At 45.9% G+C, this 23725-nt stretch overlaps 1 protein-coding gene across 1 annotated transcript in view; it reads right to left on the reverse strand.

Annotated features, from left to right (window-relative positions):
• LOC144504247 (zygotic DNA replication licensing factor mcm3-like) overlaps positions 1-23725 on the reverse strand; it is a 58017-nt gene that overhangs the window by 25605 nt on the left and 8687 nt on the right. Inside the window, exons 4-10 of the mRNA XM_078229321.1 lie at positions 14727-14965; positions 11871-11979; positions 11224-11377; positions 10280-10411; positions 5880-6088; positions 3751-3925; positions 1683-1809 (exon numbers count right to left, since the gene is read on the reverse strand). Of these exons, the coding sequence (XP_078085447.1) occupies positions 1683-1809; positions 3751-3925; positions 5880-6088; positions 10280-10411; positions 11224-11377; positions 11871-11979; positions 14727-14965 (1145 nt within the window). The remainder of the gene's footprint in view (positions 1-1682; positions 1810-3750; positions 3926-5879; positions 6089-10279; positions 10412-11223; positions 11378-11870; positions 11980-14726; positions 14966-23725) is intronic.

Genomic DNA, 23725 nt, shown 5'->3' on the forward strand with positions numbered 1-23725 from the left:
GCAAAGAGACATAGATGGGATGCAAAGCTGGGCTGAAAAATGGCAAATGGAGTTTAACCCTGATAAATGTGAGGTGATTCATTTGGGTAGGAATAATTTAAATGTGGATTACAGGGTCAAAGGTAGGGTTCTGAAGACTGTGGAGGAACAGAGAGATCTTGGGGTCCATATCCACAGATCTCTAAAGGTTGCCACTCAAGTGGATAGAGCTGTGAAGAAGGCCTATCGTGTGTTAGCTTTTATTAACAGGGGGTGGCGTTTAAGAGCCGTGGGGTTATGCTGCAACTGTACAGGACCTTGGTGAGACCACATTTGGAATATTGTGTGCAGTTCTGCTCACCTCACTATAAGAAGGATGTGGAAGCGCTGGAAAGAGTGCAGAGGAGATTTACCAGGATGCTGCCTGGTTTGGAGGGTAGGTCTTATGAGGAAAGGTTGAGGGAGCTAGGGCTGTTCTCTCTGGAGCGGAGGAGGCTGAGGGGAGACTTAATAGAGGTTTATAAAATGATGAAGAGGATAGATAGAGTGAACGTTCAAAGACTATTTCCTCAGGTGGATGGAGCTATTACAAGGGGGCATAACTATAGGGTTCGTGGTGGGAGTTCCAGGAAGGATATCAGAGGTAGGTTCTTTACGCAGAGTGGTTGGGGTGTGGAATGGACTGCCTGCAGTGATAGTGGAGTCAGACACTTTAGGAACATTTAAGTGGTTATTGGATAGGCACATGGAGCACACCAGGATGATAGGGAGTGGGACAGCTTGATCTTGGTTTCAGATAAAGCTCAGCACAACATCGTGGGCCGAAGGGCCTGTTCTATGTTCTATGACTTAGATCAAAAATGAAGCACAGTTTAACGTGCAGGTACAGCAAGTAGTTAGGAAAGCAACTGTCATGTTGGCCTTCAATTGTAAGGAGGTTTTTAATTATTTCATTGGCTCAGCCAGCATTTGTTACCCATCTCTAATTGCTCTTGAGAAGGTGGTGATGAGTTGTCGCCTTGAACTGCTGCAGCCCATGTGGTGTAGGTATACCCACAGTGCTGTTCGGCAGGGAGTTGCAGGATTTTGACCCAGGTTATTTCGGAGGGCAGTTGAGAGCCAACCACATTGCTGTGGCTCTGGGGGCGCATGTAGACCAGATTGGGTAAGGACGGCAGGTATCCTTCCCGAAAGGACATTAGTGAACCAGGTGGGTTTTACAACAATCGATGATAGTTGTCATGGCCAACTACTGCATCTCCAAGGTTACATTTTAAGAATGATATTCCTTCAATCGTCATTCTCACCTTCCCAACATCAGACAGATTGTCAGGAATTTTATTTGTCTTTGTTGGATTGGAGCCCAGGTCTCCCAAGTTTGAGTTGATTCAGTTTGTGATATTCTACTTCCCATGACATCTAGAAACATCAAGTGTGACACCTAGTGGTAGCTCATTTTCCACCATACTCCAACCTGTTCAGTTTTAAACAAGAGTCGCTCGCCTCGAAACGTTAACTGTTTCTTTCTCCACAGATGCCATTAACCTGTTGAGCTTTTCCAGTAATCTCAGTTTTTATTTTGGTTATCCAACTAGAGTTTTTCACACCTTAACCGGATAATCAGTATGTGCTTTGTAACCTCCTGTTCACGCTACACACACTCTTGCCCGCACATCGTGCTAATAATCTCGGCTGGGACTTACTTGCGTCTCTTGGCTCCATGTAAAAGGTTGTCATGCTTTTCGTAAATCTGCAGTTCCTGTTCCTCTTCCTGCGTGGCATCAGGGTCCTCTGTCGCCAGGATATCAATGGCACTGCCCAGGGGCAAGGCTAAAAGATGTCAACATACATCAGATTTGACATTAGCAGCGTTGAAACAAGGGATTCAGGTCATTAAACCACCAATTACAAACTGTCACTAATATTTTCCCCATACAATCAATAGTCCAAAATCAGCTTCTGAGAGACTGGAAAAATAGCAAGAAAGCTAGGAGCTCATGGGGATGTGGCAGAATGGGGACAGTGGAGTGGTGGCAAAGTCACTGGACCAGTAATCCAGAGACCCAGGTTAATGCTCTGGGGACACAGATTCAAATCCCATCACAACAGCTGGTGGAACTCACTTGATAAATCTGGAATATTAAAGCTAGCCTCAGGAATAGGGTGGCATGGTGGCACAGTGGTGAGCACTGCTGCCTCAGTGCCAGGGACCCAGATCAGATTCCCGGCTTGGGTCACTGTCTGTGTGGAGTTTGCACATTCTCCCTGTGTCTGTGTGGGTTTCCTCCGGGTGCTCCGGTTTCTTCCCAGTCTGAAAGATGTGCTGTAAGGTGAATTGACCCGAACAGTTGCCAGTGTGTAGCGACTAGGGGAATTTCACACTAATGTCATTGCAGTGTTAATGTAAGCCTTACTTGTGACGAATAAATATTCTTAACTTGACTTAACCATAGAACCCCTACAGTGCAGAAAGAGGCCATTCGGCCCATCGAGTCTGCACCGACAACAATCCCACCCAGGCCCTATCCCCATATCCCTACATATTTACCCGCTAATCACTTTAACCTACGCATCCCAGGACACTAAGGGGCAATTTAGCTTGGCCAATCAACCTAACCTGCACATCTTTGGACTGTGGGAGGAAACCGGAGCACCCGGAGGAAACCCACGCAGACACGGGGAGAATGTGCAAACTCCACACTTGGTGGAGTTGGTGGACTTGGTGGCCATGACAACTATCATTGATTGTTGTAAAACCCACCTGGTTCACTAATGTCCTTTCGGGAAGGATACCTGCCGTCCTTACCCAATCTGGTCTACATGCGCCCCCAGAGCCACAGCAATGTGGTTGGCTCTCAACTGCCCTCCGAAATAACCTGGGTCAAAATCCTGCAACTCCCTGCCGAACAGCACTGTGGGTTCACCTACACCACATGGGCTGCAGCAGTTCAAGGCGACAGCTCATCACCACCTTCTCAAGAGCAATTAGAGATGGGTAACAAATGCTGGCTGAGCCAATGAAATAATTAAAAACCTCCTTACAACTGAAGGCCAACATGACAGTTGCTTTCCGAACTACTTGCTGTACCTGCACGTTAAACTGTGCTTCATATTTGATCTAATTCCCTCGGGCCACTAACTTTTAATAGTTTCTTATTATTTAAAGTATTATTTTTCAATCCTCAATAAAGTAAATAGCCTCATTTCCCCACATTATACTCAATCCACCATCTTCTTTCCCACTGAGATAGATAGATTTTTGACCAGCAAGGGAATCAAGGGTTGTGGGGAAGAGGCAGGAAAGTGGACGTGGGGAATGTCGGATCAGCCATGATCCTATTGAATGGCGGAGCGGGTCTGAGGGGCCAAATGGCCTACTCCAGTTCCTATTTCTTATGGTCCTCATGGTCTTATGCAGGCTCTCTGTGCTCTCATCACAGCTTGCTTTCGCACCCAACTTCTCAGTTTCTACATTCAACTAATTAATATAAGCTATAAGTAACCAAGACCCCAGCACTGATTCTGGTGTCATCTGCTATTAACAGCCAGCCAACTCTCCTTTCACCAACCCACCATCCACATTATCCTCAACCCCAAGGGCCCTTACCTTGTGCAACCTCTTACATAGCACCTTATCAAATTCCTTCTGAAAATCCAAAATATACTAAATCCATTGGTTCCCCTCTATTACTCTGCTTGTTAGATCCTCAAAAACAAACTACTTTTTGTCAAACAGGACTCAAGTGCCTTATTACCATTTGTTAAACTTACCGTCGCCATCCTGCTCCCCTGTGGCCCGGTATCTGTGCATTCTCAGTACGTGCTCAGAAACTGCCCGGTCCTGCTCGGGGTCCATCTGGTCCAGCATGATGAAAAGCAGGTCGAAACGGGACAGCAGAGAATCCTGGAGGCCAATGTTCTCCATCGGAGTTTTATATTGGTTGTACTGGGTCGAGAAAGGAAAGACACAGAAATTGAGCAATCTGGCAGAGAGAAGCAAACATTAGGGCGGCACGGTAGCACAGTGGTTAGCACTGCTGCTTCACAGCTCCAGGGTCCCGGGTTTGATTCCCGGCTCGGGTCACTGTCTGTGTGGAGTTTGCACATTCTCCTCGTGTCTGCGTGGGTTTCCTCCGGGTGCTCCGGTTTCCTCCCACAGTCCAAAGATGTGCGGGTTAGGTTGATTGGCCAGGTTAAAAATTGCCCCTTAGAGTCCTGAGATGCGTAGGTTAGCGGGATTAGCGGGTAAAATATGTGGGGGTAGGGCCTGGGTGGGATTGTGTTCGGTGCAGACTCGATGGGCCGAATGGCCTCCTTCTGCACTGTAGGGTTTCTATGATTTCTATGATTAGTGTACCAATACGATCAAACATCCACCAGCACAGGATGGAGAGGAGACTGACACGTGACAGAACAGGATTAGCCTCATGACTTCATACAGGACTCTTGAGCCAACACAAATCCCTTTGCGCGGTTTTCCATTAATGTCAAAACGCTGGCTCTATTGATTTCGATGATCAGCCACAATCAAAATGAATGGCTCAAAGGGCCGAATGGCCTCCTCTTGCTTCTATTTATTTTCTATGTCCAGATTCACTGAGCTGAATCATAGAATCCCTTTAGTGCAGGAGGCCATTTGGCCCATCAAACCTGCACCTTCAACAATCCCACCCAGGCCCTATCTTCATAACCCCACGTATTCACACTGCTAGTCCCCCTGACACTAAGGGACCAATTTAGCGTGGCCAACCTAACCTGCACATCCTAGGAGTGTGGGAGGAAAGCGGAGCACCCGGAGGAAACCCACGCAGACACGGGGAGAACGTGCAAACTCCACGCAGACAGTGACCCAAGGCGGGAACTGAACGCGGGTCCCTGGCGCTGTGAGACTTTACCACCATGCCACCCGGTCCTGAAGGGACAGGAAAGATCATCTTCCCAAAACAATCATTGACCCTCCCTCCACCATCCACTAGAATAAAGGCACCAATCCAGTTTAGGTGCTGCTTCTGTACCTGATTTACTCTCTGGACATTTACAGGTCGACACTGTCCAAATAGAGGCGCACAGATCAGCTAGTCAATATCTTTTCCCAAAGGTAGGGGAGTCTAAAACTAGAGGGCATAGGTTTAAGGTGAGAGGGGAGAGATACAAAAGTGTCCAGAGGGGCAATCTTTTCACACAGAAGGTGGTGAGTGTCTGGAACAAGCTGCCAGAGGTAGTAGTAGAGGCGGGTACAATTTTGTCTTTTAAAAAGCGTTTAGATAAGTTACATGGGTACGATGGGTATAGAGGGACATGGGCCAAATGCAGGCAATTAGGATTAACTTTGGAGTTTAACAAAAAGGGCAGCATGGACAAGTTGGGCCAAAGGGCCTGTTTCCTTGCTGTAAACCTCTATGACTCTAAACTAAAACAGAATAGGAAGAATTGCACTCAATGGCAGGATTATCATGCTACATAAACAAGAGGTTTTATCCATCTCTCTGCTTTTTCACTGACAAGTCTGCTTACAATGAGTCACCAAGCACTAACTGAGTAATCGAACATCAGATTACATCCTACAACTGCCAGACATTCACCAATCAGCTAACATTCACATACTGGTACTTTCTGATGTAAAGGTCACTGATCTGAAATAGTTCTGCTCCTCTCTCCACAGATGCTGCCTGACGCACTGAGGATTTCCAGCATTTTCTGTTTATATTTCAGGATTCCAGCATCTGTAGCATCTTGTCAATAAGAAGGTTAAAAATTCTTCACCAGAAATCTCAATCAGCATATAAAAACAGAGAGAAATTAGATCAGACACACTGACTGATAAACACACTGTGATAGGGAGAACACCCACAGGATGGTCGCAATCCCAACGTGCGCTGATCCCTTGCTGACATCCTCACCTTTCCATAGACAGGATTAGCTGCGGCCAGCACACTGCACCTGGCATTCAGCCTGGCATGAATGCCCGCTTTAGCAATGGTCACACGACCCTGCTCCATCACCTCGTGAATGGCCGTACGGTCCAAGTCGGACATCTTGTCAAACTCGTCGATACAGACAACTCCTCGGTCTGCCAGAACCATAGCTCCGGCCTCGAGCCGTCTTTCTCCTAGCAGAGAGAGAAAATGGGCAATTAAAACTTGGCAATGCGCTCACGCCGTGCGCCCCCAGACAGGGCAACGCGCACGTGCCGCGCGCCCCCAGACAGGGCCACGTGCCCCCAGACACGGCAACGCGCGCCCAGACACGGCAACGCACTCACGCCGCGCGCGCAGACACGGCAGCGCACTCACGCCGTGTCCCCAGAGACGGCAGCGCACTCACGCCGCGCGCCCAGACACGGCAACGCACTCACGCCGCGCGCCCAGACACGGCAACGCACTCACGCCGCGCGCCCAGACCCAATTTCTCATCCAGTCCTAGAAAGGGAAGGACTCCAGTTTCTCTATAACTCACATTAACAGAACACAAATCACTCAAATAGACAGACTAGAAACCACCAGAAACCCCTCATATCTCACATTCGAGCCAGTGGGGTGCGATTTGGAGAACACTCAGTTTTGGCCACACTATACGACAACACTGCATGCAGTACTTCCCCAATTCTCACAAAACACTCTGGAGTTATCAACGTGATATCTGAGGCCAATAAAGACACGGTGCCCACAGAGTATTTCTTTAGTGCTTCACAGAAACTCCCATCTCCACACACACGCGTACTTCCGCGCACACAGATGAGAAACTGCACATTAGGTCACTGCCTCTGTATTGCAATTAGTTTCCTCGATTAGAGGAGAAATCATTTTAGAAAAGAAACTCGAATCGACAACATCCTTGTTGAAAAGAATCACTATTAGAGATCTTGGGGTCCATATCCACAGATCTCTGAAGGTTGCCACTCAAGTGGATAGAGCTGTGAAGAAGGCCTATAGTGTGTTAGCTTTTATTAACAGGGGGTTGGAGTTTAAGAGCCGTGGGGTTACGTACAGGACCTTGGTGAGACCACATTTGGAATATTGTGTGTAGTTCTGGTCACCTCACTATAAGAAGTATGTGGAAGCGCTGGAAAGAGTGCAGAGGAGATTTACCAGGATGCTGCCTGGTTTGGAGGGTAGGTCTTATGAGGAAAGGTTGAGGGAGCTAGGGCTGTTCTCTCTGGAGCGGAGGAGGCTGAGGGGAGACTTAATAGAGGTTTATAAAACGATGAAGGGGTTAGATAGAGTGAACGTTCAAAGACTATTTCCTCGGGTGGATGGAGCTATTACAAGGGGGCATAACTATAGGGTTCATGGTGGGAGATATAGGAAGGATATCAGAGGTAGGTTCTTTACGCAGAGAGTGGTTGGGGTGTGGAATGGACTGCCTGCAGTGATAGTGGAGTCAGACACTTTAGGAACATTTAAGCGGTTATTGGATAGGCACATGGAGCACACCAGGATGATAGGGAGTGGGATAGCTTGATCTTGGTTTCAGATAAAGCTCGGCACAACATGGTGGGCCAAAGGGCCTGTTCCATGCTGTACTGTTCTATGTTCTATTCAATTAAATTGCACAAAGCTATATCCAATGAATTTTAAACTGGGACCGGCCCCTCTCCAAGCAGAACGGTTAGCGGGTTGAAGCAACATGTATGAAATGGTGAAGAAGTGGTGTTAAAATCATAGAATCCCTACAGTGCAGGGGGCGGCCATTCGGCCCATTGAGCCTGCAGACAACAATCTCACCAAGACTCTATCCCCATAATCCCACATATTTAACCACTAATCCCCCTAACCTACATATCCCAGACACTAAGGGGCAATTTAGCATGGCCAATGCACCTAACCAGCACATCGTTAACTGAGAATACTGTGCCTCAAGACTGCAAGCACGTTGATGAGAGGTGCAGCCGCCTGCCTGTGAATACCCATTCCCTACCCCACACCCCTGAAACCACATTGCAACCCAAGTAGTGACGTGTCTCTGGCAGATTGGAGCTTTACAAATGATTTGATTTATTGTCACACGTATTAATGTACAATGAAAAGTATTGTTTCTTGCACACTATATAGACAAAGCATACTGTTCATAGAGAAGGAAACGAGAGAGTGCAGAATGTGTTACAGTCATAGCCAGGGTGTACAAGAACAAAGAACAATACAGCACAGGAACAGGCCCTTCGGCCCTCCAAGCCCGTGCTGCTCCCTGGTCCAAACTAGACCATTCTTTTGTATCCCTCCATTCCCACTCCGTTCATGTGGCTATCTAGATAAGTCTTAAACGTTCCCAGTGTGTCCACCTTGCCTGGCAGCGCATTCCAGGCCCCCACCACCCTCTGTGTAAAATATGTCCTTCTGATATCTGTGTTAAACCTCCCCCCTTTCACCTTGAACCTATGACCCCTCGTGAACGTCACCACCGACCTGGGAAAAAGCTTCCCACCGTTCACCCTATCTATGCCTTTCATAATTTTATACACCTCTATTAAGTCCCCCCTCATCCTCCGTCTTTCCAGGGAGAACAACCCCAGTTTACCCAATCTCTCCTCATAACTAAGCCCCTCCATACCAGGCAACATCCTGGTAAACCTCCTCTGTACTCTCTCTAAAGCCTCCACGTCCTTCTGGTAGTGTGGCGACCAGAACTGGATGCAGTATTCCAAATGCGGCCAAACCAACGTTCTATACATCTGCAACATCAGACCCCAACTTTTATACTCTATGCCCCGTCCTATAAAGGCAAGCATGTCATATGCCTTCTTCACCACCTGTGACGTCACCTTCAAGGATCTGTGGACTTGCACACCCAGGTCCCTCTGCGTATCTACACCCTTTATGGTTCTGCCATTTATCGTATAGCTCCTCCCTACATTATTTCTACCAAAATGCATCACTTCGCATTTATCAGGATTGAACTCCATCTGCCATTTCTTTGCCCAAATTTCCAGTCTATCTATATCCTTCTGTAGCCTCTGACAATGTTCCTCACTATCTGCAAGTCCTGCCAATTTTGTGTAGTCCGCAAACTTACTGGTCACCCCAGTTACACCTTCTTCCAGATAGTTTATATAAATCACAAACAGCAGAGGTCCCAATACAGAGCCCTGCGGAACACCACTAGTCACAGGCCTCCAGCCGGAAAAAGACCCTTCCACTACCGCCCTCTGTCTTCTGTGACCAAGTAGAGAAAGATCAACTTAATGCAAGGTAAGTCCATTCAAATGTCTGACAGCAGCAGGGAAGAAGCTGTTCTTGAGTCGGTTGATATGTGACCTCAGGCTTTTGTATCTTTTTCCCGACAGAAGAAGGTGGAAGAGAATGTCCGGGGTGCATGGGGTCCTTAATTATGCTGGCTGCTTTGCCGAGGCAGCGGGAAGTGTAGACAGAGTCAATAGATGGGAGGCTGGTTTGCGTGATGGACTGGGCTACATTCACGACCTTTTGTAGTTCCTTGCGGTCTTGGCCAGAGCAGGAACCATATCAAGCTGTGATACAACCAGAAATAATGCTTTCTATGGTACATCTGTAAAAGTTGGAGAGAGTCGTAGCTGACATGTCAAATTTCCTTGGTCTTCTGACAAAGTAGAGGCGTTGGTGGACTTTCTTAACCATAGTGTCGGCATGGGGGGGGACCAGGACTGGTTGTTGGTGATCTGGACACCTAAAAACCTGGTGCTCTCTACCCTTTCTACTTCATCCCCATTGTTGTAGACAGGGGTATGTTCTCCACTATGCTTCCTGAAATTGATGACAATCTCCTTCGTTTTGTTGACATTGAGGGAGAGATTATTGTTGCCGCACCATTTCACCAGATTGCTTATCTCATTCCTGTACTCCGTCTCATCATTGTTTGAGATCCGATCCACTATGGTGGTGTCGTCAGCAAACTTGAAAATCGAATTCGAGGAGAATTTGGCCGCACAGTCATAGGTGTATAAGGAATATAGTAGGGGGCTGAGAACACAGCCTCGTGGGGCACTGGTGTTGAGGATGATCATGGAGGTGTTGTTGTCTATCCTTACTGATTGTGGTCTGTGAGTTAGGAAGTTCAGGATCCAGTTGTTGGAAATCCAATATTGGAAATTGGCCTTGAAAAGTATTTGGAATAAAACTCAAACTGAACCGTTTTACCAACAGGTGAGAACACAGTGCCACGGTAACAGAACTACAGTGACATTTCAAAACACAACTTGGATTCACAACTCAAACACACTCATTCAACACAACTGCCTTCACCCATAAATCCCCTCCCCACCCAACCCCTCCATCCCACTCCCATCTGTCTCTAACTGTATCAGCACCATGGAATGATCATGTCTTACCAGTTTCTTGGTCAGTGGTGACTGCGGCAGTCAATCCCACACCAGTGGAGCCTCGCCCAGTGGTCGGGATGGCACGCGGGGCACTGAACAGGACGTAACGTAGAAGCTGCGATTTAGCCACTGATGGATCACCTAAAAGAAAGAGGATAGAAAGTTGTACTTTTGTCAGTTTGAGGGTGGAGGGGGGAGCACAGGGCAGGTCAGCTTCTATTACCCATCTCTAGTTACTCTTGACATGGTGAGCTGCCTTTCTGGACTGCTGCAGTTCATGTAGTGCAGGTACATCCGCAGTGCTGTTAGGGAGAGAGTTCCAGGATTTTCACCCAGCAACACTGAAGGAACAGCGATATATTGCCAAGCAGGATGGTGAGCGACTTGGATGGGAACCTCCAGGTGGTGCTCTTCTCCTGTGTTTGCTGCCCCCTACATGGTAGTGGTTGCAAATTTGGAAGGTGCTGCCTACAGAACCGAGGTGAGTTGCTGCAATGCATCTTGTAGATGGTACACACGGCTGCCACTGTGCATTGGTGATGGAGGGATTGAATGTTTATGGAAGGGGTGCCGATCAAGTGGGGCTGCTTTGTCCTGGATGGTGTCGAGCTTCTTGAGTATCATTGGAGCTGCACCCATCCAGGCAAGTGGAGAGTATTCCATCACACTCCCGACTTATGCCTTGTAGACTTTGGGGATTCAGAGGTGAGTTATTCGCCACAGAATTCCAAGTCACTGACCAGCTCTGGTAGGCACAGAGTGGTGTTTAGTTGAGTTAAGGAGCCAACTTCAGCTTCACCAAGGCTAAACAGGAGGAGACCAAAGATAAATATCAATAGAATCTGCGAGGAGATTCGGCCATGAATATTATAGATCAGGAGCCCATCAGTTTAACGCAGCTACAAAAGGAGTGGAACATTCTCATGCATTCAGGCACGGCTTGCATACTGCACCTATTAACAGGACGTTGATATCCCCACGAATCCGACTCCCATTCTCCAGCACTTTCTCCGATCCACCCAACAACAGGCAAAGGATTGCCTTCTTGATGTACTCGTGCCCGTGAATACTGGGAGCCAAGGACCTGGCGATCTGTTCAAAGATATCCTGGAAGTAGAGCCGAGGAGAGCGTGAATGAACAGTGGGCCACAGCGGGAGAAGGCAGCTAGAGAGTGTTGTGAGCAAATGCAGCGAAGCAAAACTCTGAACATTCAACAGCGACTCCTCAAAACATTTAATCGGCTTTGAGTGAGACCCCACTAACATACTTAACATCCCCACAAAATGTTCAAACAAATAAAAAAGTGAGATCAGACTCTAGAGTAAACTTTTGCAATGATTATATTCAAGAAGGAATCATTGTTCTGAAGGTTTTCTCTCTTGCTGAAAAGGCAGACATGTTGTCCTCTCTCACTCGTGGTTAGATGAAAAGCCTCAGTAACATGTTTCTCTGTTCAACAACATCCAAGTTCCAGCAAGTGACAATTTACAGAGAACGTGTTTGTGGCGCTGCATGTTATCAGAGGTATATTAAATGACCCCCCACTCCCACTCCCCCCTTACCCTGACTGACTCCAGTAGCAAACTCAGCCAATCCTACCTTGGAGCGAGATTTGCTGAATTTCTTGATTTTGGCCACATCGTCGGCAGAAAACATCGGCGACACCTCCTTGCTCATTAACCTGACATTGCACGCTATCAGGATTGTCCTGCAGAAAACAGCAGAATCTCTGAGTACAGTATAGGGGGTGTAGGAATAGAGTTAAGAGAGAAATCAGGAGGGCAAAAAGGGGATACAAAATTGTTTTGGCAGATAAGGCAAAGGAGAATCCAAGGAGCTTCTACAAATACATAAAGGACAAAAGAGTAACAAGGGAGAGGGTAGGGCTTCTTAAGGATCAACAAGGTCATCTATGTGCGGATCCACAAGAGATGGATATTTCTCATCAGTATTTACTGTTGAGAAAAGCATGGATGTTAGGGAACTTGGGGAAATAAATATTGATGTCTTGAGGAGTGTACATATTAGAGGAGGTGGTGCTGGAAGGCTTAAAGTGCATCAAGGTAGATAAATCTGCGGGACCTGATGAGGTATATCCCAGGACGTTGTGGGAGGCTAGGGAGAAAATTGCAGGTTCCCTAGCTGAGATATTTGAATCATCGATTGTCACGGGTGAGGTGCCTGAAGATTGGAGAGTGGCAAATGTACCTTGGTTTAAAAAGGGCTGCAGGGAAAAGCCTGGGAAGTACAGGCCAGTGAGCCTCACATCTATGGTGGGTAAATTGTTGGAAGGTATTTTGAGAGACAGGGTCTACAGGCATTTAGAGATGCAAGGACTGATTAGGAACAGTCAGCATGGCTTTGAGAGTGGAAAATCATGTCTCACAAATTTAATTGAGTTTTTTGAAGGGGTAACCAAGAAGGTAGATGAGGGCAGTCCAGTTGATGTTGTCTACATGAAGCAAGGCCTTTGACAAGGTACCGCATGGTAGGTTGTTGCATTAAGTTAAATCTCACGGGATCCAGGGCGAGGTATCTAAATGGATACAAAATTGACTTCTTGACAGAAGCCAGAGGGTGGTTGTAGAGAGTTGTTTTTCAAACTGGAGGCCTGTGACCAGCAGTGTGCCTCAGGGATCAGTGCTGGGCCCACTGTTATTTGTCATTTATATTAATGATTTGGATGAGAATATAGGGGGCATGGTTAGTACGTTTGCAGCTGACACCAAGATTGGTGGCATGGTGGACAGTGAAGGTTATCTCCAATTGCAGTGGGATCTTGATCAATTGGGCCAGTAGGCTGACGAATGGCAGATGGAGTTTAATTTAGACAAATGCGAGGTAATGCATTTTGGTAGATTAAACCAGGGCAGGACTTACTCAGTTAATGGTAGGGCGCTGGGGAGAGTTACAGAACAAAGAGATCTAGGGGTACATGTTCATAGCTCCTTGAAAGTGGAGTCACAGGTGGACAGAGTGGTGAAGGAGGCACTTCTTTGGTCAGAACATTGAATACAGGAGTTGGGACGTCTTGTTAAAGTTGCACAAGACATTGGTAAGGCCACACTTGGAATACTGTGTGCAATTCTGGTCACCCCATTATAGAAAGGATATTATTAAACTAGAAAGAGTGCAGAAAAGATTTACTAGGATGCTACCGGGACTTGATGGACTTAGTTACAAGGAGAGGCTGAATAGACCGGGACTTTTTTCTTTGGAACGTTGGAGGCTGAGAGGTGACCTTAGAGAGGTCTATAAAATAATGAGGGGCATAGATCAGCTAGAAAGTCAATATATTTTCCCAAAGGTAGGGGAGTCTAAAACTAGAGGGCATAGGTTTAAGGTGAGAGGGGAGAGATACAAGAGTGTCCAGAGGGGCAATTTTTTCACAGAGGGTGGTGAGTGTCTGGAACAAGCTGCCAGATGTAGTAGTAGAGGCGGGTACAATTTTATCTTTTAAAAAGCATTTAGATAGTTACATGGGTACGATGGGTATAGAGGGATATTGGCCAAATGCAGGCAATTGGAATTAGATTAGGGGTTTTTAAAAAAAAGGGCGGCATGGACAAGTTGGGCCGAAGGGCCTGTTTCCATGCTGTAAACCTCTATGACTCTATGACCGATCACCTCAAAGCAAATCCAGATCACTCCCTTTTAATTATTCACAGGATTCGCATTGACTTCAAGCAATCCACAAAAACAAGGTTCAAGTCATTACATTCCTTCACCTTTCAGATCCTCCAGGATTGATACAAAAGGAAAACTCAGCTGCTTTATAGTGAAACAATGGAGCTGATTCAACTGAAATGTTCTCAGCAGTATTTCTGTCCAGCACTAGAGGAAGTGTGGAAGCTATCAGAATCATCGAAGAGGCACAGAATCCTTACAGTGCAGGAGGAGGCCATTCGGCCAATCGAGTCTGCACCGACCGCAATCCCACCCAGGCACTATTCCCATAACCGCACATACTTATCCTGCTAATCCAACACTAGGGTCAATTCAGCATGGCCAATCAACCTAACCCGCACATTTTTGGACTGTGGGCGGAAACTGCAGCACCCGGAGGAAACCCACGCAGACACGAGGAGAATGTGCAAACTCCGCACAGACAGTGACCCAAGGCTGGAATTAAACCTGGTGCTGTGAGGCAGCAGTGCTAACCACTGTGCCACCTGATCTGATGGACTCATTTGAGATTCTAAAGGACGTTGACTGCAGAATCTTTGACACACTAATTTTGACTCTCAAACACGGATTCAGACAGTTTGATTTGAAAAGATGAAGCAGATTACTCAAGATTCTGAAGGACACAGGGAATCTAATAAGGAATTAGGTGAAAGGCGTACAGGCTTACGTCTCTTACCACCGGAAGGTACACCTGGCAAACCGCTGCACGAGCTGAGCGATCAGTGCTCCTGTGTTGATGATTACTGCACCAAGTCGCACCAAACATACCTAAATGTTCCCGAGGTGTATCCGTTCTTTTTCCCAGGCAGACAGCGGTAGGTGCCGATGACCTGTACCCGGTCACCAGGTTTCACAACGTCCACTAGGTCATTGTCCAGAATGATGTCAACTGAGCGGGGCAATTGGCCAGCAGGAGCTTTCTCAGGCATCTCTTGAATGGTTATGGTTTGGTGATCTTTGTACGAGGACAGCCCAAACTCAGTCTCCAGGGGATTATTTTCCTCGTCCTGGGGATTTAATAAATACACACAAGTTTACGCGACTGAAATAGAATCGGTATCAAAATGCTCTTCAATGTTCTTTAACTCTAAACAACACATCTACAGCATCCAGACTTAGTCTGCAGCAAGGGAGAAGTACAGTAACATCAAATCCATCAGTAAAATGTCCAGGGCCATGCCACAAAGTCAGTAAAAGACCTGGTGATGATATTTGTTCATTTACCCCACCAGGCACAGATCTCAGACTCAAGCTGCTGATAATCTGAAGTGAAAGAAAGAGTTGCACCTTAATGGTGACATGGCAAGCTCTTTAATGGAAGCTTATGACCAAGATTTCCTACACCAATAAACAGGTAATTAAACAAACAAATTCAATCTGTTTTCATACTTGAAACAGCAGAGAGTAGATAAACATCAGCCTGTGCAGCACCTTAATGACATCACCATTAAATCAAGCGAACAGCTCTTAAAGCAATCATTTATATATAATCAGATCAAACTTCTGTGGTCTTGACAACAAATTACTATGATGTTATACACAGGGTCGATAATACTCAAGACAGACTGTGCATCATTAAGCATCATACACAGTCTGTAAGTCGATCAGGAGGACGCCTATTCCTTGTTGGTGGAGCATGAAGTTCTGAAATTTGATTGCCCTAGAAGTACGATTTGGAACTTATGGGGGATAGTAGCCAAGACACAATCAGATAATTAAGATGCAAAAAGTCTTCTGTGTTGATATTCACAACACTAGGGACTAACAAAGTTGATACATCTGTAGGTGACTCTTACAAATCATTAAGATGGCAACAATCGGTCTGCATGGCGTTGCCAAATCAGTTAATCTTTCATTTCAACAGTCTAAGAAAATGGACCAGTTTTTGCTGCTACCCATTTCTCACTCACGGCATAATTACATGCTAACACTCTTATCTCCAACCTTCTCTGAGTAGTAATAATGCAGGTGAACTTTGGGTAGTCGCATGAGTAGCGTCTCTATAAGATGCCAAAAAGCTATTTACACAATGTGATAACGAAGCTTGCTCTGTTGGAGCTTTTAAAGAATGTTTCAAGGATTGTACAAACCTTTCAGCTAATCCATTGGTCGATGGATAGTAAGGTGCGGACTTTATGCTGAATACCATTTATCTGGAGATAATCCTCAAACACGAAGTAAACAGTGAACTGTTATCACTAACAATCTGTTCCGGTTTACCAAATCTTGCAAGAGTTTTGTCAAATCTTTCAATGGTTTGTTCATATTCACAACTTCTGGCCACTTTGAGTGTGCATCAATTTGTGTAACCCTCAAACAGGCCAGCAAAATCCACATGCAATCATTGCTCTGGCATTTTAGGCCACTCCCAAGAGCATAGAGGAGACAGACAATGGTGATGTATTCCTAATTAGTGCACAGGACTAACACTGCCCCACTCTTTCTTCAATCTGAACATCCAGACCTGGCTACCAAAACTGTGTTGAGGAATGATCATTCTGATACCCCACAATAGAGAACCACCTTGGACAGTCAACTCAAGCTTTCTTGACACACATGGGGCCCGATTTTACCAAAACTTTGCGCCCGAAATGGCGGTAAAGTTGGGCATCGGGCCTATGCCGTGATCTGCACCCGATTCCTAGCGGATCACACCTTTACCAATGGGCGATTCGGACACCGTTCCGATCTGCGCCCAAATCGGCCGGCGCGACGCTTTATATGCATTTGCATGCATTTAAATCAATTTAATGAAGCGCGCGCCCAACTTTACCATCAATTCCCCCTTTACCAGCGTTCGGCCCAATTCGCGTCCGCGCCTTTACCGACCTGATAAATAAAAGTCCAACTTGTACTTTTATTCGGCAGGAGAATCGCCGAGGCCCACCCTTCGCGGACACCCCCTCTAACCACCCCAGCAGACCCCCATCCCCCCTGGGTTCTATCAGATTTTTTCCGAACTGCCTCCGGGTTCGGATCTATTTGACGCCCGCACCCGGCACTTAGTCTCTAAATGGTAAAAATTGGGCCCATGGTTTCAAATCAGGATACGGATGATGCTTTCCAGTCATCATTCCTTTAATATCAGATCCATCACCTTCCTCACCATGGGACCATTTCTGGTGTGTCTCTGGGCTTGAGAAGCTGTCACAGGTAAATGATCTACTAGCAAAAAATAAAGATTAGCAAAACTATTGTGCGGCAGCTGCTCAACAGGTAAAGGTAACCATGATAATTCATCAGCATTAGCATGGCATTCTGATTTATGATATAACGTATCGTCAGAGTGTGCAGATAAGATGAGTGCCCAGTGTTGCAATCAACTAGCAACTAACAAACAATTTATACAGCAAAAAAAGTCGATGATCAGTCAATAAAACAACTTGAAACCGTCATACCCCAAAAATTGTACTCAATGCTTTTTTCCCCTAGCTAAGCAGTTAGATTCAGGTCAAGTCTGCAAAGCAAAAGATGTTGGTCGTTCTTCTCCCGAAGGCGTAATGTGAGAAACTACTGCCCCTACACCACAAGGTGAAGTGTTGCAAGCGAGCAATCATGGTAGCTTCAGATTAAAATGAACCAAAACCTTCAGATTTCTGCAAAGCATCTTTGACATCCGTGTATGCTGTCTCACATTCTGTTCTCCAGTCCCATGACTGTTTCACATACAGCAAGTTAGGAACAAAATAATTTACTAATCCTAGAAAGGGCCAAAATTGCATCACATTTGTTAGATGTGGTGCTTCTAAAATAGCTTCCATCTATTTCAGTTGTTTTGTGTCGGCCTTTACTATCAACAAGGTGACCCAAATACTGGACTGTCTGGAAAGAGTCACATTTTTCTTTCTTGATACGCAGACTGTGTGCTGGACATGTTTTTCAAAACTATAAAAGTGCTCTTGTTCACTGGACTTTGTAATTAGAGCATCATCCGGGTAACATTGCACACCAGAGAGACCACTTAAAATCTGAGCCAATGATCTTTGGAATAGGGCTGGTGCGGATGTATTCCAAAAGGCAATCTTTTATAGCAAGGAAGACCTTTACGAGTAACGATAAGCAATGGTTGCGATTCAGCAGCTGCACTCATCTGCAAATACGCTTGTGAAAGATCAATCTTACTGAATTTCTGCCCATCTGATAACCCGGCAAATAAATCTTCAATTAAAGGAAGCGGATATTGACCAGCACACAACACTGGATTTATAGTTGTTTTAAAATCACCACAAATACAAACTGAACCATCTGGTTTCATGACAGGTATGATTGCTTTAGCCCAATCACTCATTGGAACCGGCTCGAACTCGCCAGTGTTAACAAGTTGTACTAATTCTTCAACCTTGGGACAAATTGCATATGGCACCGCTCTTGCTTTGAGGATTTTTGGTTGGCTATTAGGCTTCATCTTGAGTTTCATTTCAACTCCCTTCACTGAGCCAAGTGTGTCTTCGAATAAACTCTTGTGTTTATCCAGAAGGCACTGTAGGTCTGTTTCAATATCTGCCAATCTGCTGACAGCACTCCAGTTAACCTTCATCTTCTCCAACCACGATCTCCCAAATAGAGCTGGAAAATTACCACCGACCACAGGGAGAGACAACTCCACCATTTGTCCACTCAACTACACACTGAGCATGATGCAACCTCTTAACAGCGTGATCTCTTCCAAGTATGTCCTTAAAATCACTTCAGCTGGTTTTAAAAGGAAGTTGTTTCAACTTTTGCTGGTACTTCTGAATCATCCAGAATCTGTGCGATTCACCCTGTATGGATAAGGCATTCAGTTGGAGTTCATCATATTTCTGGACATTCTCTTCTGCACAGTCCCTCTACCAATAAAAGCTAACACACCGTACGCCTTCTTAACAACCCTTTCAACCTGGGTGCCAACTTTCAGGGGTCCATGTGCATAGATCTCCGAAAGTTGGCACCCAGGTTGATAGGGTTGTTAAGAAGGCGTACGGTGTGTTAGCTTTTATTGGTAGAGGGATTGAGTTTCGGAGCCAGGAGGTCATGCTGCAACTGTACAAAACTCTGGTGCGGCCGCATTTGGAGTATTGCGTACAGTTCTGGTCGCCGCATTATAGGAAAGATGTGGAAGTGCTGGAAAGGGTGCAGAGGAGATTTACCAGGATGTTGCCTGGTATGGTGGGAAAATCGTATGAGGAAAAACTGAGGGGCTTGAGGTTGTTTTCGTTAGAGAGAAGAAGGTTAAGAGGTGACTTAATAGAGACATACAAGATGATCAGAGGATTAGATAGGGTGGATAGTGAGAGCCTTTTTCCTCGGATGGTGATGGCTAGCACGAGGGGACATAGCTTTAAATTGAGGGGTGAGAGATATAGGACAGATGTTAGAGGTAGGTTCTTTACTCAGAGAGTAGTAAGGGCGTGGAATGTCCTGCCTGCAACAGTAGTGGAATCGTCAACATTAAGAGCATTCAAATGGTTATTGGATAAACATATGGATGATATTGGAATAGTGTAGATTAGAGGGGCTTTAGATTGGTTCCACTGGTCGGCGCAACATCGAGGGCCGAAGGGCCTGTACTGCGCTGTAATGTTCTATGTTCAGTCGTAATTATTTTCTTCCATGTTGTAAATTCTTTGTAGAATGTAATTTATTCTTTTTTTTGAAGATACAGTGCAGCCCCGTAGTAACGCAATGGTTGGGGTCCATGAAACGTTATCGCGAATGTTATCAGGGTCGCGCTAAATCACTAAACCGGAAAGAGCAAAAAAGGGTCCAATGATATCCAATTTCGCCTAAATTGGGGCGCGTAAAATCGGGGTTCCACTGTACCAGATTTTTCTTTTGAATATTCTTCAGGGAAAGCTGGTCTAGCCCAACAAGCTTTTGCAATGTGACCCATTTTGCCACAATTCTTGCATTGACTACCCTTGCTCCAGTACTCACTCGCTGAATGGCCCCTTTTGGCACATCTGTGACATGCTTGTTGCTGTTTTTTATTATGGGCATAGAACATAGAAAGCCACAGCACAAACAGGCCCTTCGGCCCACAAGTTGCGCCGATCACATCCCCACCTCTAGGCCTATCTATAGCCCTCAATCCCATTAAATCCCATGTACTCATCCAGAAGTCTCTTAAAAGACCCCAACGAGTTTGCCTCCACCACCACCGACGTCAGCCGATTCCACTCACCCACCACCCTCTGAGTGAAAAACTTACCCCTGACATCTCCTCTGTACCTACCCCCCAGCACCTTAAACCTGTGTCCTCTCGTAGCAACCATTTCAGCCCTTGGAAATAGCCTCTGAGAGTCTACCCTATCCAGACCTCTCAACATCTTGTAAACCTCTATCAGGTCACCTCTCATCCTTCGTCTCTCCAGGGAGAAGAGACCAAGCTCCCTCAACCTATCCTCATAAGGCATGCCCCCCAATCCAGGCAACATCCTTGTAAATCTCCTCTGCACCCTTTCAATGGCTTCAACAGCTTGTAGATGTTCATTCCTGCAGCAAATTGTGAAGCCTCTTTAGCAGTCAGTTCCATTGACACTCTGATTTCTACAGCTGTCTTTAAAGTCATAGCATGTTCAGTCAATCTTCTTTAGATAACCTCATTTTGGAGACTTCAAACTAGATCTTGAAGAGTATCCTCTAATGACTCAGCAAACTCACAATGTTGTGCCAGCTATTGTATGGCTGCCATAAACTGAGCAGTGCTTTCACCTTCCGTTTGACTCCTTCAGAGCAACCCGAACCGTTCCACAATGACTAATAGCTTTGGGGAGAAATTCTCTTCAAGGATCTTTGTCAAGCAATCGTACATTTTGGTTCCTGACTTTGCTGGATGAACCAAATTCCAGAGCTGTACAACATCTTTTCTTTTCAAATATATGTCAGATACTGCGTGGAATCTCACCCTTCTCTGATCAGAAATCCCCTCTTTTAAAACCACACAGAGCTTTTTCTTACTTTACTGGCAGTTCAATCTTCAATCCTGTTGTTGCTTCTCTTTAGCTTTCTAATATTCTAAATGCGAGGACCCACAATGTCTTCTTTTTTCTACTTAAGATCTTTTCTCAATGTTCTTGATGAAACAAAACCCCAATTTGTCACCTATTATATTTTTGTAATATCCCAGCTATGTTAAGGGTTGTGGGTTTTACACTAAGAAAAGATGTGGTTTGCGCACGCAGATTCTAACAAACTTATTTATTTTCGAAAGCTCCAGCCTACACACAGTATGAACTAAAAGTAAAACGGCAGCCTCTGCAATACCCCAATGACACTTGATTTAATTTGTTACATGTACCGAGAAGCAATGAAAAGTATTGATTTGCATGCCATCCATACAAATCATACTGTAAGTACATCACGGTAGTGGAACAGAGTGAAGAATATAATGTTACAGCAACAGAGAAGGCGCAGGAAAGATCAGTTCAATATATGGGAGGTAATTAGGCAGGTTGAATTTGTCCTGCTTTGTGCGTACAGGACATACCTGGGCGATTTTCCACATTGTCGGGTAGATGCCACTTTTTGGAATTGTACTGGAAGAGCTTGGCTAGGGGAATGGCAAGTTCTGGAGCTCAAGTCTTCAGAATTATTGCCGGAATGTTATTAGGGCCCTTTGCCTTTGCAGTACCCAGTGCGCCCAACCATTTCTTGATATCAGAGTCAATCTGGAGACTGGCATCTGAGATGCTGAGGACCACTGGAGGAGACCAAGATGGATCATCCACTTGGCACTTCTGGCTGAAGATTGCTGCGAATGCTTCAGCCTTATAGTTTGCACTGATGTGCTGAGCTCTTCCATCACTGAGGATGGGTGTATTTGTGGAGCCTCCTCCTCCAGTGAGTTGTTTAATTGTCCACCACCATTCATGACTGGATGTGGCAGGACTGCAGATCTTAGATCTGATCCGTTGATTGTAGTATCACTTAGCTGTCTATCACTTACTGTTTGGCATTCAAGTATTATGTTTGGTAGCTTCACCAGGTTGACACCTCACTTTTAGGTATACCTGGTGCTGCTCCTGGCATGCCCTCCTGCACTCTCTATTAAACCAGGGTTGATCCCCTGGCTTGATGGTAATGGTTGAGTGGGGGATATGCCGGGCCATGAGGTTACAGATTGTGCTGGAGTACAATTCCGCACCTGTTGATGGCCCACAGCACCTCATGGATACCCAGTGTGGAGTTGCTAGAACTGTTCGAAGTCTGTTCCACTTAGTGCACACAACACGATGGAGGCATTCTCAATGTGAAGAAGGGATGTTGTCTCCACAAGGACTGTGCGATAGTCACTCTTACCAATATTGTCGTTGACAGATGCATCTGCAGCTGGCAGATTGGTAAGGATGAGGTCAAGTATGTTTTTCCCTCTTGTTGGTTCCTTCATCACCTGCCCAGTCTAGCAGTTGTTTGATTTGTCACGTGTATTAGTATAGTGAAAAGTATTGTTTCTTGCGTATTATACAGACAAAACATACCGCTCATAGAGAAGGAAAGGAAAGAGTGCAGAATGTAGTGTTACAGTCATAGCTAGGGTGCAGAGAAAGATCAACTTAATGCAGGGTAAGTCCATTCAAAAAGTCTGGTGGCAGCAGGGAAGAAGCTGTTCTTGAGTTGGTTGGTCCGTGACCTCAGATTTTTGTATTTTTTCCCCGACAGAGGAAGGTGGAAGAGAGAATGTCCGGGTTGCACAGGGTCAATTATGCTGGCTGCTTCTCCGAGGCAGCGGAAAGTGTTGACAGAGTCAATGGATGGGAGACTGGTTTGTGTGATGGATTGGGCTTCATTCACAACCCTTTGTAGCTTCTTGCAGAATTGAACAGAGCAGGAGCCATACCAAGCGGTGATATAACCAGAAAGAATGCTTTCTATGGTGCATCTGGAGAAGCTGGTGAGAGTTGTAGTGGACATGCCAAATTTCCTTAGCCTCCTGAGAAAGTAAAGGTATTGGTAGGTTTTCTTAACTACAGCGACCACATGGGGGGACCAGGACAGGTTGTTGGTGATCCGGACACCTAAAAACTCGAAGCTATCGACCATTTCTACTTTATCCCCATTGATGTAGACAGAGGCATATGCCCTCCACTACACTTCCTGAAGTCGATGACTATCTCCTTCGTTTTATTGACATTGACAGAAAGATTATTGTCGTTGCACCAGTTCACCAGATTCTCCATCTCTTTCCTGTACTGTCATCATTATTTGAATTCTGACCCACAACAGTGGTGTCATCAGCAAACTTGAAAATCGAGTTGGAGAGGAATTTGGCCACAGTTAAGGTTGTATAAAGGAGTATAGCAAGGGACTGAGGACACAGCCTTGCGGAGCACCGATGTTGAGCACGATCGTGGAGGTGGTGTTTGTTGCCTATCCTTACTGACTGCAGTCTGTGGGTTCGGAAGTCTAGGATCCAGTTGCAGAGGGAGGAGCTGAGACCCAGGCCACGAAGTTTGGAGATGAGTCTCATCGGAATAATGGTGTTAAAGACTGAGCTGTGGTCCGTGAATAGGAGTCTGACATAGGTGTCTTTATTATCCAGGTGTTCCAGGGTTGAGTGTAGGGCCAGGGAGATGGCATCTGCCATGGACCTGTTGCGGCAATAGGCGAACTGTGGTGGATCCAGGCAGTCTGGGAGGCAGGAATTGATTTGTGCCATGACTAACCTTTCGAAGTACTTCATAATGATGGATGTCAGAGCCACCGGCCGATAGTCATTAAGGCACGCTGCCTGGGCCCGACCAGCTCGATCAGTAGTTCTGCTGCTGAATCACTCTTGGTGCTGGACA

The sequence above is a fragment of the Mustelus asterias genome, chromosome 15 (genome assembly GCF_964213995.1).
Source record: "Mustelus asterias chromosome 15, sMusAst1.hap1.1, whole genome shotgun sequence".
In the NCBI taxonomy this organism is placed as follows: domain Eukaryota; kingdom Metazoa; phylum Chordata; class Chondrichthyes; order Carcharhiniformes; family Triakidae; genus Mustelus; species Mustelus asterias.